The sequence below is a fragment of the Pongo pygmaeus genome, chromosome 19 (assembly GCF_028885625.2).
Source record: "Pongo pygmaeus isolate AG05252 chromosome 19, NHGRI_mPonPyg2-v2.0_pri, whole genome shotgun sequence".
Classification (NCBI taxonomy): Eukaryota; Metazoa; Chordata; class Mammalia; order Primates; family Hominidae; genus Pongo; species Pongo pygmaeus.
The window spans coordinates 94975895-94992500 of NC_072392.2; the positions used below are offsets into that span (position 1 = coordinate 94975895).

The 16606-nt window shown below is 48.7% G+C and overlaps 3 protein-coding genes across 9 annotated transcripts in view; 1 reads left to right on the forward strand and 2 right to left on the reverse strand.

Moving 5' to 3' along the window:
- Positions 1–881: 881 nt before the first annotated feature.
- On the reverse strand, positions 882–9269 carry JMJD6 (jumonji domain containing 6, arginine demethylase and lysine hydroxylase). Of its 2 annotated transcripts, none has more exons than XM_054459593.2 (6): positions 8804–9269; positions 7918–8306; positions 6206–6492; positions 4227–4362; positions 2796–2934; positions 882–1295 (listed from the first exon to the last, which is right to left on the reverse strand). In XM_054459593.2, exons 1-6 carry the CDS (start codon positions 8930–8932, stop codon positions 1164–1166), a joined length of 1212 nt encoding a protein of 403 aa, XP_054315568.1. In that variant the 5' UTR covers positions 8933–9269; the 3' UTR covers positions 882–1163. The 2 variants fall into 2 exon arrangements, with proteins under 2 accessions (XP_054315568.1, XP_054315569.1); XM_054459594.2 differs by lacking the exon at positions 882–1295 and adding an exon at positions 3692–3785 and having other exon boundaries at positions 2797–2934; positions 8804–9091.
- A 24-nt stretch (positions 9270–9293) lies between these two features.
- Positions 9294–16063, forward strand: METTL23 (methyltransferase 23, arginine). 4 transcript variants are annotated; one of them, XM_054459597.2, is made up of 5 exons: positions 9294–9335; positions 12176–12280; positions 15155–15392; positions 15471–15555; positions 15698–16063. In XM_054459597.2, exons 2-5 carry the CDS (start codon positions 12197–12199, stop codon positions 15861–15863), a joined length of 573 nt encoding a protein of 190 aa, XP_054315572.1. In that variant the 5' UTR covers positions 9294–9335; positions 12176–12196; the 3' UTR covers positions 15864–16063. The 4 variants fall into 4 exon arrangements, with proteins under 4 accessions (XP_054315572.1, XP_054315571.1, XP_063513193.1 ...); XM_054459596.2 differs by lacking the exon at positions 9294–9335 and adding an exon at positions 9503–9634; XM_063657123.1 differs by lacking the exons at positions 9294–9335; positions 12176–12280 and adding an exon at positions 9562–9669.
- Positions 16064–16302: 239 nt separating this feature from the next.
- Positions 16303–16606, reverse strand: part of SRSF2 (serine and arginine rich splicing factor 2) — a 3248-nt gene continuing 2944 nt past the window's right edge. For all 3 annotated transcript variants that reach the window (XR_008495208.2, XR_008495207.2, XM_054459595.2), the window contains one exon: positions 16303–16606. This exon is cut by the window's right edge. The gene's annotated coding sequence lies outside the window, so the exon portion shown is untranslated.

The following is a 16606-nucleotide window of genomic DNA, read 5'->3' on the forward strand; positions in this document are numbered from 1 at the left end:
TGTAATAATCCTACTGCTTTGGGAGGCTGGGGTGGGGGAATCACTTGAGGTGGGGGGATCACTTGAGGTGAGGAGTTCAAGACCAGCCTGGGCAACACAGAAAGACTTCGTCACTACTAAAAATAATAAAAAAAATTAGCAGGCCGGGCATGGTGGCTCACATCTGTAATCCCAGCACTTTGGGAGGCCAAGGTGGGCGGATCACAAGGTCTGAAGTTTGAGACCAGCCTGGCCAATATGGTGAAACCCTGTCTCTACTAAAAATAAGAAAAATTAGCTGGGCGTGGTGGCGCATGCCTGTAATCCCAGCTACTCGGGAGGCTGAGGCAGGAGAATTGCTTGAACCTGGGAGGTAGAGGTTGCAATAAGCCGAGATCGCATCACTGCACTCCAGCCTGGACAACAGAGCGAGACTCTGTCTCAAAAAAAATAATAATAAAAAAAAAAGCTGGGCATGGTGGGGTGAATCTGTAGTCCCAGCTACTTGGGAGGCTGAGGCAGGAGGATCGCTGGAGTTTGGAGGGTTGAGGCTGCAGTGAGCCATGATCACGCCACTGCACTCCAGCATGGGCAAGAGCGAGATCCTGTCTCAAAAAAAAAAAAAAAAAAGAAAGATTTGATAAATCAGAGTTCTCTGCTGCTGTCTGATTTGGCTGAGCACTCAAGCAGCAATGGCAACTGGGAGAAAAAGCAAGAGGCCATGCCTCAGGTTCTGCAGAAGATGCCGGGTGACTTTTCCAATGGCTCTCCCTACGCTGCTGGGACGACGACTCTGCGGTCAAGGATGCACAGCAGGAGTCACTGCTTTCCCCCAAGGCCACCATGAGGAGAAGAGCAATAAGGGAATGTTCTGGTATTCTCAAAGGAAAACATTTCCAAGATAGAAAATGGATTCAATTTTTATTAAATAATGTAAAGGGTTTTCTTGGCACTATTCACATTCTCTTGCCTTTCTGAGTAAAACAAGCCGCGTTTATCTGCATCGGTAGCAGAGGGAAAGCTACTGGAGCAAACGCTAAGTGAATGGGTTCCCGTGCCGAGGGCGTCCTCATTCTTGGGCTCTGTCAGGCCTCCCCTTGTCTGCAGGACTGGACAGGCCACCCTCCCCAGGCCCTGCCCTCGCCGCGAGCGTGTCCTTCCATACAGACAACAGCCTTGCTGGGTCACCTGGAGGAGCTGCGCTCTTTGCTGACACAGTCGTCCTGGGAGGTGGTGTCCCCGTTTCCCACCATGCTGCACGTCCTCCTCTTCTTCCTGCGGTGCACTGTCCCATCGCCCTCGGATCCAGACTCGCACTGGACACAGGAGGAGAGAAAACAAGGAGTCAACCTGGATGCAACCCACTTCTTCATGAAACAAACCTCTGACCTCGGGAGACAGCACACATATTGGTCACTGTCTCCCAGATGCAAAGCAGTCATTATGACAGCTCCACATGCAGCCTTCATAGCCACCTCCTTGGATGTTCCCGGCTCCCTAGGAATTTCAAACTTCCCTCAGAGGCCAAGTATCCCTCCACTGTTCTCTTAACGGTGCGGTTATTTGTCTGAATAGGATACCCATTATAAAAATATTTTAGTCAGAATTCTGAAAGTACATTATAAGATTTCACTCTACCAACAGAGCTTGATATATGAAAGAAGTAGGTACAGCACTGAACACTCCCAGAGCCCGTTCCCTGCCTGACGAGAAAAGACTCGATCAGTAGACTATGTGAAAAGACAGAATTTTTTTTTTTCGAGACAAAGTCTTACTCTGTCGCCCAGGCTGGAGGGCAGTGGTATGATCTTGGCTCACTGTAGCCTTCGCCTCCTGGGTTCAAGCGATTCTCCCGCCTCAGCCTCCTGAGTAGCTGGGATTACAGGTGTGCACCACCAGGCCCAACTAATTTTTGTATTTTTAGTAGACATGGGATTTCATCATGTTGGCCAGGCTGGTCTTGAACTCCCGACATCAAGTAATCTACCCACTTTGGCCTCCCAAAGTGTTGGGGTAACAGGCTTGAGTCACTGCGCCAGGCTGAGATAGAAATTTCATCTGTTAAAGGTGCAGGGCCCTCTCACCCAGTATTACTGTCAGCTTCAAGTTTAAGGTTACTGGATTTGCTGAATTTCCAGGCTTACAATTCACCATCCATTGGGGAAATTCTTCATATGAGCTTTGCGGTCAGAAGGATGAGTTTGAAATCTGACACTGCTGCTTCATCTTGAGCCATTTACTTCACTAAATCCCCAAATACCCAATACCTCAAGGCTATTTTAACAACTCTTAGCCAGGCGCGGTGGCTCATGCCTGTAATCCCAGCACTTTGGGAGGCTGAGGCGGGTGGCTGAGGTCAGGAGTTCGAGACCAGCCTGGCCAACATAGTGAAGCCCTACTAAAGCATATAGAGTTTATAGTCTCTACTAAAAATACAAAAAATTAGCTGGGTGTGGTGGCATGCGCCTGTAATCCCAGCTACCAGGGAGGATGAGGCAGGAGAATTGCTTGAACTTGGGAGGCAGAGGTTACAGTGAGCCGAGATCGCGCCATTGCACTCCAGCCTGGGCAACAAGAGCAAGACTCAGTCTCCAAACAAACAAACAAAAAAAACAATTCATGCACATGTGCGAAGCTGTAAAATGGGCAAGATACACCACTCAGCAGGAATGGTGACAACTGTGTAACCCTTAGAACAAGGTGGAAAAACTTTCATATCCTTCTCCTGGATAGGAGAAGGAAGAGTCACACTTGGTTATGACTGAGTTACATGAGCCTTGGAGGCTCCAGGAGCCAGCCAGAGAGCAAGGCCTCACCTCTGAGTCGGAGTCTGACGAACTGGAGCTGGAGGAGCTGGAAGAGTCGCTGGAGCTGTCGGAAGCTATCCCTGTGGACTCCTGAAGGTCAACCGAGTCTGCCAGGACTGCCAACTCGGGGTGCTCTTGCTTCAAGATCCTGAGAGGCAAGAAGTGTTGTTCTCAGTGCACTGACAGCCATACCCACTCACAAGGACTCACTCAGAGTTGAGGCCTGTGTCTCTCAGAAACACCTGGGAATGCCAGGTGTGTCCGTTCAGAATGGCTACTGTACAATGGTGAGGACAAAACCCCAGGCTGGGAACAAGAGAAACCCAATACGGTGCCCATGTTTTTCTGCAAGGAAAACTATACTAACTACACACAATTTACTACCACCTGCACAAACGAGCCAGCCATGCCACCAATACACGAGGCACAATTTTCCTTAAGTTAGTCTTAGTTTTATTCCCTTAGGAGAAAAAGTTCCTCTTCCTAGTTTTATTTCCTGAACCTTTCCCAGCCGATTTTTAAAAAATCTTTCCTTTCCACAGCACAGCACATAATGATCAGAGTTGCATTGGTTAGATTCTAAGAGTAGAAACAATTAGATTTGTAAGAAATACGAAGTGTCAAGTAACAGAGATGGTCCCCCCTCACTGGGAGCGTAAAACTGAACTGAAGAGCAGCAGCCCTCCCCTTCAGAAACCTCATCTGGCAACCACTGTAATCAGTGACAAAAGACCTGTTGTATAATAAGGCCTGCGGTGTGACCAAATCGCAGCACGCAGTGCCCTCTGGGGCGGGGTAAGTGGGCCTCAGATGCCCAACAGTCCAGGGAGAACAGAAGCCACCACCCTTACTGGCCCTCTCAGCAGGGAGGCTGAGCATGGAACAAGCCAGAATCCCTCTCTTACCCCGAGAGCTGGTCCCTCCAGGTCAGGGTTGGGACACAGTGGCACGGGGTGGCTGTGGGTGGCTTGCACTGCCGCTGCCCGTGCTGTATCTGTTCTGTGGATAAACAGAGGAGCTAAGTCTCCAGGGCAGTCACCTCACTCACAAGAACTGAAGGTATTAAGTTCAAATGGGAATAATGCTTCTAGGTAAGAAAAAGAAACAACCCAAATAAAACCCAAATAAAATGATTTTAACTAGCGCTAGCTTTGAAAAACAAAACACAAAACAAAACGAGAAACAATCCCAATTATGACGTCTTGACTGAGTGGCTTCGATTCAACATGCAGAGTCTCACCCTGCCACCTTGAGGCTGGCAAACACCCTGAGGACTCGCCCTGACCTTGGCCCCTCTCTCCTCTACCCAGAGGGTCGGCAGCCCCAGCTTTGCCCAGGCCTGTCTACGATCAGCACACAGCATCGCAGCAGTGGACTAGCCATTTTATCTCTGGGGTCGAAATTGAAACCAAGCAGAAATTTAAAAAAAATGACTCTCACCTATACCATTTCCTTGATAACTTTGGTCTCCCTCTTACCGTCTTGTGCCATACCACAGGGAAGTTGGTGCTGCTGGCAAAATTTTGGGTGATGGCGATAGTGGTGTCGAGATTGAGGACAACATGCCACCAGCCTCCTGAAATCCAACAAATAAACAGTTAAACAAGGTTTGATCCTATACCTAATTACTGTATAATACACACACCAGAAACTGGGAACTCCTATCCATAAGGGAGAGCCTACAGAGACATAATACAGGGTAGTAAACGTTCCTTCTGATCCAGGGATTGCAAACAACTTGTTTGTGTAAATCAAGTTTTATCGGAGCACAGCCACGCCCATCTGGTGACGGATTGTCTAGGGCTGCTTTCCAGCTACAAGGACAGAGTTGAGCAGCTGTGACAGTCTGGCTTACCTAAAATATTTACTCCCCAGCCCTTTATAGGAAAAGTTTGTTTACTCCTGTTAATCCAAAGCTGTGACCAAAGTGCAAAAGCATAAAGTTCTTCAGCCTCTAGGAAGAGGACACCTACTTTAAATACGCTTACTTTCCTTCACTTATCAAAGTGCAGTTGTCTGGTGTGGGACTTCCTGACTCAACCAGGACAACGCTATACTGCATCAAAAACTCAATTTAGGCTGGGCTTGGTGGTTCACACCTATAATCCCAGCACTTTGGGAGGCTGAGGCAGGAGGCTTGTTTGAACCAAGTAGGCCAGCCTGGGTAACAGTGAGACCTCCAACTCAATTTACAGAATTAAACCCTGGCCGGGGGTGGTGGCTCACGCCTGTAATCCTAGCACTTTGGGAGGCCAAGACGGTGGGTTGCCTGAGCTCAAGAGTTCAAGACCAGCCTGGGCAACACGATGAAACCCCATCTCTACTAAAATACAAAAAATTAGCTGGGTGTGGCGGCATGCGCCTGTATTCCCAGCTACTTGGGAGGCTGAGACAAAAGAATCGCTTGAACCTGGGAGGCGGAGGTTGTAGTGGGCCGAGATTGTGCCATTGTGCTCCAGCCTGGGTGACAGAGCGAGACTCGGTCTCAAAAAAAAAAAAAAAAAAAGAATTAAACTCCAATTTACAGAAACCAAACAAGCCACTACACATATACAAAGACAATAGGTAACTACTGCAAACAAAGAAAAGTTGTATCTTTACATACAATTTTTTTTTTTTGAAATGGAGTTTTGCTCTGTCACCCAGGCTGGAGTGCAGTGACACAATCTCAGCTCACTGCAGCCTCCTCTTCCGGGTTCAAGTGATTCTCCTGCCTCAGGCTCCTGAGTAGCTGGGATTACAGGCGCCCGCTACCATGCCTGATTAATTTTTGTATTATTAGTAGAGACAGGGATTCACCATGTTGGCCAGGCTGATCTTGAATTCCTGACCTCAAGTGATCCACCCACTTCGGCCTCCCAAAGTGCTGATATGACAGGTGTGAGCCACCACACCCGGCCTACATACAGTTTATCAGGTTTTATAGCCATATAATATGTGAACAAGAGCTCCCAAAGTATGTGACACTATAGCTACATGTTACTGTCAGAGGTGAGTACCAGTTCATTTACCAGGCAGCATCCAAAGGATTTTTTGGACTCATTCTCTAACAGTTCTGCTCCAAAATGACAAAATATTGAAATCAAAGAATGTACTTTTTTTTTTTGAGATGGAGTCTCGCTCCGTCGCCCGGGCTGGAGTGCAGTGGGGCGATCTCGGCTCACTGCAACCTCCGCCTCCTGGGTTCACGTCATTCTCCTGCCTCAGCCTCCCGAGTGGCTGGGACTACAGGCGCCCACCACCACGCCCAGCTAATTTTTTTGTATTTTTAGTAGAGACGGGGTTTCACCGTGTTAGCCAGGATGGTCTCGATCTCCTGACCTTGTGATCTGCCCGCCTCGGCCTCCCAAAGTGCTGGGATTACAGGCGTGAACCACCGCGCCCGGGAAAGAATGTACTTTCTTCCAGTTCATCTATACCTGGTACAAAGACAGTCTCTCCTGGTTTTTGTAAGATTTCCAGGGGTTTGAATTCAGGTGGCCAGGTTGGAAGCTGTGTCCGGGGATAAATAACATTAAACCAGGTAATAGCTTCGTCTTGCTGGTTCCCTCCTTCGTCTCGGGTCACCTTGATGAGTTCCCTGGGAGTGCTAGTAGGAAACAGGCACCAGCGCTTGTGGCCCTGAACTAAGGCATTCCAGGCACTGGTTCCCAGAGGGTCGATGTGAATCCCAGTTCCAGAGCGTGGTGGCCCCATCACAAACCACCTACAGAATGGAGATATCCAAGATGTGAAGTGTAATTTAGTTACACACATACCACACAAAACAATAAATTTTTAGTTTTTCTTTTTTTTTTGAGAGTCTTGCTCTATCACCCAGGCTGGAATGCAGTGGTGTGATCTTGGATGACAGCAACCTCTGCTTCCCCAGGTTCATGTGATTCTCCTGCCTTAGCCTCCTGAGTAGCTGGGATTACAGACGCACGCCACCACGCCTGGCTAATTTTTGTATTTTTAGTAGAGACGGGGTTTCACCATGTTGCCTAGGCTGGTCTCGAACTCCTGGCCTCAAGTGATCACCTGCCTCGGCCTCCCAAAGTGCTGGAATAACAGGGTTGAGCCACCGCACCTGGCCAGGTTTTAATTGTATGCGATATATCATCTTTATTTCAGATATTATATAAATTCTGGTACACAGAAACACTGAGTGCGTTGTTCATGGACTGATTCCTAACAAAATAAGAAAAATCAGCTGGGGCGGTAGCTCACGTCTGTAATCCCAGCACTTTGGGAGGCGGAGGTGGGTGCATCACCTGAGGTCAGGAGTTCGAGACCAGCCTGACCAATAAGGTAAAACCCCATCTCTACTAAAAATACAAAAATTAGCCGGGTGTGGTGGTGGGCACCTGTAATCCTAGCTACTCAGGAGGCTGAGACAGGAGGATTGCTTGAACCCGGGAGGCGGAGGCTGCAGTGAGCCGAGATTGCGCCACTGCACTCCAGCCTGGGCGACAGAGAGAGACTCCATCTCAATAAAGAAAAAAAAAAAGAAAAGAAAAATCACTAATGTGGTTCATTGCTGGACTTTATTAAAACATTCCTTAGAGATCAGTGGTTCAACTTTAGCTGCACATTCAAGTCACCTGAAGAGCTTTCAGAAATTCTGATGCCCAGGCATCACCCGAATTAAATCAGTCTCCCCAGTAGGGCCCAGGCATTCCTCAGGAGCCCCCTAAGTGAGTTCAATGTACAGCTGAGGGAGTACTCACTGTTTCGAAAAAAGATTACCAACTGAACTCAGCGAGCAAATGCTATTGTAGATAAGATTTTAACCACAGGCCGGGCGCGGTGGCTCACACCTGCAATCGCAGCACTGTGGGAGGCCCGAGGCAGGCAGATCACCTGAAGTCGGGAGTTCGAGACCAGCCTGACCAACATGCTGAAACCCCGTCTCTACTAAAAATACAAAATTAGCTGGGCGTGGTGGCGCATGCCTGTAATCCCAGTTACTCAGGAGGCTGAGGCAGGAGAATCGCTTGAACTCGGGAGATGGAGGTTGCCGTGAGCCGAGATCGCACCACTGCACTGCAGCCTGGGCAACAAGAGTGAACTCCGTCTCAAAAAAAAAAAAAAAAAAAAAAAAGAAGAAGAAAGAAAAGGATTTTAAGCACTTAGCTGCAAAATACTTTACCTGTAAGGGGGCCTGCGCTTCTCCCCAGCATACTGGAAAAGGTCATCAGTGAAAAACTTCGGCACCTTGTAGTCTTCCAAAAGTTTCCTTCTTTTAGGGTGTTCACCATAGCTGCTGTCAAAGATGTAAAGGGGACTGTCATCTCGAGTGCTCTCCATGTACTCGATGTAGTATTTCATCTTCATCTTCACTGAGTAGCCATCGTTATCCTCACCACACTTGAACTTCTGGTTCCGATATTTCCTTTTTAGGCGCTCCAGAGTCCATTTCTCCTGCGCAGACCAGCCCTCTTGCGCATTCAACAAAACCACGGGCTTGTAAGGTCTTTCATACCGCTCCACAAATTCTTCCACAGACAGCTGTAAAGCATCTGCCCTTTCCACGTTATCCTGAGGGAATTAAAAAAGACCTGTCCAGTTAAAAAAAAAAAAAAAAAAAAAGTCCAGTGGCAGATAAGGGTGTCCCCAAGGCCAACTGGTAATAGCAAACCGAAGGAAGTTGACTCTCGTCTGGCTCCTCCGGGATGGGGGGAGGGCGCGTGCGTGAGGCCACGTCGTTCCTAGAGCCACCCCCCATGAGCCTTGACAGCCCGGTCCCCTAGGGGACCCGCCGCCCAAAGGAGTCAGGGACGACCGGCCTCCTAGTTGAGAGCGCCACAGGCGTGGGACTCCCGTCGTCCGCCGGATCAGACGGGCGGCCACAGCGTGGGAGGAAGCAGGCCCGCCCCGGTATCCGCGCCTCGGGGACCCCAAACTCCGCGGGGTGCGGGTGAGCCTCTACGAGGTCCCGGGCGCTCGGGGCGAGGGCAGCCCCGGGCCCAGAGAAAAGTGCGCAGCGGCTGGAGGTGCCGATGCCCGGCCTGGCCACCCCCGCCCGACCCGCTCACCGCCACGGCCGCCGGGCTCAGAGAGAAGCTCTCGTAGTAGTTGTGCCGGGTCCAATCCAGCGAGTCCTTGAGCTCTGGCCGCGCACTCCGCTTGGCTTCGCGGATGCGCTTCTTGCTCTTGTGGTTCATTCTGCGGGGTCGCCAGCTGGTTCCGCTACGACCTCGGCGCAGCCCGCTTCCTGACACTAACGCACCCCTCCCCGGCCTGGGCGGCGGCGACGGCAGCACCCAAACGCCCTTCGCTCCGTCCTGGCGCCTTTAAAGTCGCCTTCCAGAAAATTCACTCCCCAGCCACCTCCCGAGCCTCGGGTTGGGCAAGCGGCCGCCGTCTTCCCCGCCCCCACGCCTCTCGCGGTCTTCCATTGGCTTCGGCTCCCCTGGGGTCCGCCTTCACACTCGGCGGGCCTCCGCCATGTTGGGAAGGTCACGTCGGCTGCGCCACCGCCCCGCCCCGCCCCGCCCCGCCCTCCCGCGCTGCCGCTGTGCCCATCACTTCCGGTCGCGAGAGCCGCCGGTTGCCAGTCCTGCGCGTGTGAGTCTCTTTCGCCTTGCTCCGGGCTTTCTTCGCTCGCAGCGCGGCAGGGTTATCACCAGAGCCGGGCTGTCCCCTTCTTGCCGTCAGGTGCTACAGCCACGTGACCCGGGGCTCCCCGCTCGCGCAGTCTGGCAGCCCGGAGCCTTCCGCGGTCCCCCGCCTGCCCGGGGCCCAACGGCGCCCCACTGGGCGAGCACGATTTCCGAGGACAGGGGGTCCGGACCCAGCGCTTTCGATTCTCGGAGGAGCCGGGCCCGGGGGCCGACGGGGCCGTCCTGGAGGTCCACGTCCCGCAGGTGCGTGTAGCAGCACCGGCCGGGAGGCGCCTGAGGTCAGGAGCGGTTCTCAGGAGCTGACTTGGCTGGGGTCCTGAGGGACCGGGGGTGCGGACGCTCAGCTGCGCAGCTTCCTGCTTTAGCTTGGCCCCCGGAGCAAAAACGTAGGATAGGAAGCCCTTCGGTGCATTAAATGGCTCTCAGTAAGAATTTTGGAGACCCTACCAAGAAGTGACCCTGGTCACTATGTTGGTCAGGCTGGTCTCGAACTGTAAGCTTAAGTGATCCTCCTGCCTCGGCCTCCCAAAGTACTAGGATTACAGGCATGAGCCACTGCGCCGGGCCGGCTTTCTCCACATCTAATCTTTCCTGCCAGGAAAGTGACATTCTTGACTGACCTCTAATGCTTCTTTTGATCTTGTCCAAGGGTTTCTTGATTCATCCTTCTCTCTCACTTTGGTGTGAGTTTTGGGACCAGGATTTCCAGTTTTATTTGGTGCCCAAAGTGTTTCTTGGGTTGGACCTCGCTTCTTCCTCTAAGCTCACAGCTACCACAAAACTCTCAATAATAATTCTTTTTCTTTTCATTTTTTTGGGACACTGTCTCGCTCTGGCGCCCAGGCTGGAACGCAGTGGCGCGATCACAGCTCATTGCAACCTCCAACTCCCGGATTCAAGTGATCCTCCCGCCTGCCTAAGTGCTGGGATTACAGGAGTGAGCCACCATGCCCTGCCTGTCTTCGGTTTTTCAAAGCACTTTCACGTTGCAGTATTTCATTTGGTTTTAACAGCAGCCTGTGAGGCATGTCCCATGCTAAAGAAACAGCTTTAGAGAAGTTAAATGGGAGGCGGAGGCGGGAGGATCGCTTGGGACCAGGAGTTCGAGACCAGCCTGGGCAATATAGTGATACTACGTCTCTACAAAAAATAGAAAAATTAGTCAGGCATCGTGGCTTGTGCCTGTAGCCCCAGCTACTCCGGAGGCTGAGGTGGGAGGATTGCTTGAGCCCGAGAAGTCGAGGCTGCTGTGAGCTATGATCAGGCCACTGCACTCAGGCATGAGCAACAGAGCAAGACCTTGTCAAAAAGAAAAAAAAAAAAAAAGAGTGGAGTGGAGTGGAGGCTGTTTCTGATTGTTTCCAAACAGCTTTACTTTTTGTTTTTGATCCGGACGCTCGCTCTATTGCCCAGGCTGGAGTGCAGCGGTGGGCTCACTGCAACCTCAACCTCCGGGCTCAAGTGATCATCCCACCTCAGCCTTTCAAGTAACTGAGACTACAGGCATTGGCCACCATGCCCAATCTGGCTTCACGGATTTTTTTGTTTTTTTGTTTTTGTTTTTTTTGAGATGGAGTCTCGCTCTGTCGCCCAGGCTGGAGTGCAGTGGCACGATCTCAGCTCACTGCAACCTTCATCTCCCGGGTTCAAGTGATTCTCCTGCCTCAGCCTCCCAAGTAGCTGGGATTACAGGCGCCCACCACCATGCCTGGCTAATTTTTGTATTTTTAGTAGAGACGGGGTTTTGCCATGTTGGCCAAGCTGGTCTTGAACTCCTGACCTCAGGTGATGCACCCGCCTCGGCCTCCCAAAGTGCTGGGATTACAGGCATGAGCCACTTCGCCCGGCTGGCTTCACGTTTAAATACACTTGCATTTCTTCCTAAATGTAGGGGGTGATGATATTGCCTGTGAGAATAGAAGCCTTTTTCCTTTTTTTTTTTTGGAGTTGGAGTCTTGCTCTGTCGCCCAGGATGGAGTGCAGTGGCGCGATCTCTGCTCACTGCAGCTGGGACTACCGGCGCCCACCACCATGTCCGGCTAATTTTTTTGTATTTTTAGTAGAGTAGAGATGGGGTTTCACCGCGTTAGCCAGGATGGTCTCGATCTCCTGACCTCATGATCCACCCACCTCGGCCTCCCAAAGTGCTGGGATTACAGGCGTGACCCACCGCGCCCGGCCTTTTTTTTTTTTTTTTTTGAAAAGTAGTCTCACTCTGTTGCCCAGGCTGGAGTGCAGTCGCACAATCTCGGCTCACTGCAACCTCCGCCTCCCGTGTTCAAGCGATTTTCCCGCCTCAGCTGGGATTACAGGCACGTGCCACCACGCCTGGCTAATTTTTTGTATTTTTAGTAGAGACAGGGGTCTCACCATGTTAGCCAGGCTGGTCTCAAACTCCTGACCTCAGGTGATCCGCCCGCCTCAGCCTCCCAAAGTGCTGGGATTACAGGTGTGAGCCACCGTGCCCGGCCCCTGACTAGAAATATCTTATTTGCTTGCTCGTTGCCTCTCTCTCTACAGTAGGATATGTGCTCAGGGAGAGCTACATCCCCAGTCTAAGAATGATCCCTGGTACTGTGACACTAGAAGCGCTTGTTGAATAAAGAGTGCTATCAAGAGTTTCTATCACATTGCATTGCAGTTTTATATCCCCAAAGGTCGTGGATTGGTGAACAGGGCTGCCATTTTTGTAATGGATGCCAGTGCCTGACAGAAATTGCTGTATAAATGATTCCAACTTCCAGCAGCTAAATTATTTATGGCACACAAAAACATTCTTTTCAGGTCCTGCATCTCCAGTATGGAATGTATGTTTGGCCCTGTGCTGTGGTCCTGGCCCAGTACCTTTGGTTTCACAGAAGATCTCTGCCAGGCAAGGCCATCTTAGAGGTACAAATGCCCCTGAAGTTTCCAGAGTTCTGGGTTATGTTCAGATGTGTTGTTTACATGTGTATATTGCTTGTTTTTAGCTTTTGTTAAATATTTTTAAATCGGGTAATTTAGCTAGTTTGTAAGGTCTGTGAGCTAAGAATGTTGTTTTGTTTTTGTCTTAAGGTACAGAGATTATCCTGGAACTTTTTTTCATTTAAAAAGTGGTTTTTTGGCTGGGCGCGGTGGCTCATGCCTGTAATCCCAGCATTTTGGGAGGCCAAGGCAGGTTCATCATTTGAGGTCAGGAGTTCAAGACCAGCCTGGCCAACATGGTGAAACCCCGTCTCTACTAAAAATACAAAAATTAGCCGGGCGTGGTGGTGCACGCCTATAATCCCAGTTACTCGGGAGGCTGAAGCAGAATTGCTTGAACCCTGGAGGCGGAGGTTGCAGTGAGCAAAGATCGCACCATTGCCCTCCAGCCTGGGCAACAGAGCGAGACTCTGTCTCAAAAAAAAAAAAAAAAGTGGTTTTTTAAAGAAGACACTGGGTGTGATGGCTCACACCTGTAATCCCAGTACTTTGGAAGTTTGAGGTGGGAAGATGACTTGAGCCCAGGAGTTTGATGATACCAGTCTGGTCAACAATAGTGAGACCCTGTCTCTAAGAAAAAAGTGTGACAGAGCTGATAGGTGAACCACAAAGCCTAAAATATTGACTCTCTAGCCCTTTAGTTTGCTGACCGCTATTCTAGATGAAGCCCCTGAACTGCCTTCCACGGCCATTGTTTTAGGTGTCCCAGCAGTGTCATGCAGGCTTTTTATATTCAGGTTGCTGTAACAAAATACCATAAACTGGGTGGCTTACAAATAACAGAAATTTATGTCTGGCTGTGCGCTGTGGCTCATGCCTGTAATCCCAGCACTTTGGGAGGCCAAGGTGGGCGGATCGCCTGAGGTCAGGAGTTCAAGACCAGCCTGGCCAACATGGTGAAACCCCATCTCTACTATAAATAGAAAAAATTAGCCAGGCCTGGTGGCACATGCCTGTAGTCCCAGCTACTCAGGAGGCTGAGGTAGGAGAATCGCTTGAACCCAGGAGGTGGAGGTGGCAGTGAGCTGAGATCGTGCCACTGCACTCCAGCCTGGGCAACAGAGCGAGACTGCATCTCAAAAAAATAAAAATAAAGAAATTTGTGTCTCAATTCTGGAGGCAGTGAAGTCCCAGGATGAAAGTCCTTACAGGTTCAGTGTCTGGTGAGGGCCAGAATTCTGGTTCAGACAGTGCCCTCTGTATTCTTAAGTTGCCTTATAAGTACCTTGAGAAGCAAAGCAACTCTCCAGGGCCTTTTATAAGAGCACTAATCATGAGAACTCTGCCTTTATGTAATTGCCTCCCAAGGCCCACATCAGATGGGTAATTAGGATTTGAACATATGAATTTTGGGTGAACACAAACATTCAGACAGTAGTGTAGCCCTTTCTGTTTTTGAAAATGTTGAGATTAGTTTAAAAATGTATCCCATTCTCTTTCTAACCTCACTACCTGGCCTCAGACTGGTGAAGGCTTGGAAAAACCAATTTTATCACATTTGTAGAAACAGACTTTCACACCATACTTAATACCAAAGGCTAAATAGACAAACCAGGAGCTTAATATTGACATCCCACTCTTAACTTTCACTACACCAAGTAAATGAAATTAGGGGTAGGATTTGGCACACACCTCTGGCCCTAGTTGTAACTGCTAGGCACTCAGAATAATTCTGTGTCCTTCCTTGAACTGGAAAATGGGAAGCTTGTATTTATGCTAATACTTATGAAGGCATTCCCTGGTATTATTTCTTAGGTCTGCAAAGCATCTTGCCACTTTGAAGGCCCAACTGGAAAATCTTTATTAGAAAGCCATGTTGCAGACCTATTAGGTTTTAGCTACAGAAAAGCAATCAACTATAGAACATGCTAACAGAAGTGAAAATTAGGCTGAGCGCTGTGGCTCATGCCTGTAATCCCAGCCAGCTGGGAGACTGAGGCTGGCGGATCACTTGAGGTCAGGAGTTCAAGACCAGCCTGGCCAACATGGTGAAACCCAGTCCCTACTAAAAAATACAAAATACTAGCCAAGTGGCTGGGCACGGTGGCTCACGCCTGTAATCCTAGCACTTTGGGAGGCCGAGACAGGTGGATTACCTGAGGTCGGGAGTTCGAGACCAGCCTGACCAACATGGAGAAACCCCGTCTCTACTAAAGAAATACAAAATTAGCTGGGCTTGGTGGTGCACGCCTGTAATCCCAGCTACTTGGGAGGCTGAGGCAGAATTGCTTGAACCCGGGAGGAGGGCGTTGTGGTGAGCCAAGATTGCACCATTGTACTCCAGCCTGGGCAACAAGAGCTAAATACTGTCTCAAAAAAAAAAAAAAAAAAATTAGCTGGGCTTGGTGGCCAGCTACTCAGGAGGCTGAGGCAGGAGAATCACTGGAACCCGGGAAGCAGAGGTTGCAGTGAGCTGAGATTGCACCACTGCACTCCAGCCTGGGGAACACAGCAAGACTCCGTCTCAAAAAAATCAAAACAAACAAAACCGAAAATCATGGCAGAGGACTCAAGTGCCCCAAAACTACTTTTGTGTGCATAGCAATTAACTGCCAGTTACGATACATGGCCCTTTAATATTGAAATTGAAGGTTAAGCTTTTACACCCTTTGGCACAGTAGATTCATAAGGAATGTACTTTTGTTTATAGTAATGTTGTTATGGTACTCATTTTACACAAACCGAGACTGACTCTATGCTTATTTAAAAATGCAAGAATATAATGAAAAAGTACTAAGATTCCCAATTATTTGCAGTTCCAAGTATAATTGTGAAATGCCATCTTTCATAACTTATTAGATTGGAGCTGGAGTGAGCCTTCCAGGAATTTTGGCTGCCAAATGTGGTGCAGTAGTAGTACTGTCAGACAGCTCAGAACTGCCTCACTGTCTGGAAGTCTGTCGGCAAAGCTGCCAAATGAATAACCTGCCACATCTGCAGGTGGTAGGACTAACATGGGGTCATATATCTTGGGATCTTCTGGCTCTACCACCACAAGATATTATCCTTGCATCTGATGTGTTCTTTGAACCAGAAGGTAAGCTTTTTTGGCTCAATAGTACATTTGGCCAGTGATGCTATATGAAAGTCTATTCATAAAATCTTTTCTCCTCAGATTTTGAAGACATTTTAGCTACAATATATTTTTTGATGCACAAGAACCCCAAGGTCCAATTGTGGTCTACTTATCAAGTTAGAAGGCAAGTATGGATAACCCTTAGTTTTGTATTAACTTAAGCCTTACTCTACCCTACCCATGCAATACATAATTTAAGAATAAAATATATCTGAAGCAAAACAGAAAAGGCATGACTTTAAAAGAACAATTTATTTTTTTTTTAGTGCTGACTGGTCACTTGAAGCTTTACTCTACAAATGGGATATGAAATGTGTCCGTATTCCTCTTGAGTCTTTTGATGCAGACAAAGAAGATATAGCAGAATCTACCCTTCCAGGGAGACATACAGTTGAAATGCTGGTCATTTCCTTTGCAAAGGACAGTCTCTGAATTACACCTACAACCTGTTCTGGGACAATGTCAATACTGATGAGCAACCTGGCACACAAACTATAAGCAGACCCCACTTCAGCTTGAGAATGCAGTGGGTCTGAAGATGGTCAAGTCTGTTTGCCTTGGATTTTGGTGTCACCTAGACAACACTTATATTAACTTATATGAAATGAAAATTAAAATATGTATTACAAGTACTTGGATTGTTCCTTAGTCATTAAATAGGATATAAATTAGGTTGAGAAGGGGGTATCACAACCTCAAGAAAAGTGCCACCTTAAAGCATTGTTTTTAGGTGTTCAAGTGGCATTTCCACTTTAACTTAGGAAATGATAGGCACTAAATATTCCACTTCCATCCTATGCAGTCAGCCACAATCACAGAATTGCACAGGTCCTTCAAATAAATGGGGGGAAAAAATCACCAAGACATATTCTGAGAAAAGCTAACACCAAGAAAATGTTTTAATTAAACTACAGAAACAATGGTTATAATACAGAATATTCATAAGCAAAAAGATACACCATGTTATAAGTACTTACAAAGTTACAACCATTTGCTTCCTTAACATTTTCCATGTTAAGTTCATACATGTAGATATGATCAGATTTACCATTTTTAGGGGGAAGAGGGAAAAAAAGGTGTATTTATCATCAGCTAGATGTGCTCACTGTATGCTCCGTTATTTATATGCAAGGCCCGGGTGACTGGAAGTGCAGTTGTCAGGCATTTTAATAAAC

Excerpts from the sequence above, each read along its gene's own strand:
- JMJD6 (XM_054459593.2), bottom strand. The coding sequence starts at position 8,932 with ATGAACCACAAGAGCAAGAAGCGCATCCGCGAAGCCAAGCGGAGTGCG. Across the intron at positions 2,935-4,226 it reads TTATCAAGGAAATGGTATAG|GATCTTGAAGCAAGAGCACC; the intron begins GTGAGAGTCATT and ends CTTGCCTCTCAG. Across the intron at positions 1,296-2,795 it reads CGTCAGACTCCGACTCAGAG|TGCGAGTCTGGATCCGAGGG; the intron begins GTGAGGCCTTGC and ends TCCTGTGTCCAG.
- METTL23 (XM_054459597.2), top strand. The coding sequence starts at position 12,197 with ATGTATGTTTGGCCCTGTGCTGTGGTCCTGGCCCAGTACCTTTGGTTT. Across the intron at positions 12,281-15,154 it reads CAGGCAAGGCCATCTTAGAG|ATTGGAGCTGGAGTGAGCCT; the intron begins GTACAAATGCCC and ends ATAACTTATTAG. Across the intron at positions 15,556-15,697 it reads TCTACTTATCAAGTTAGAAG|TGCTGACTGGTCACTTGAAG; the intron begins GCAAGTATGGAT and ends TTTTTTTTTTAG.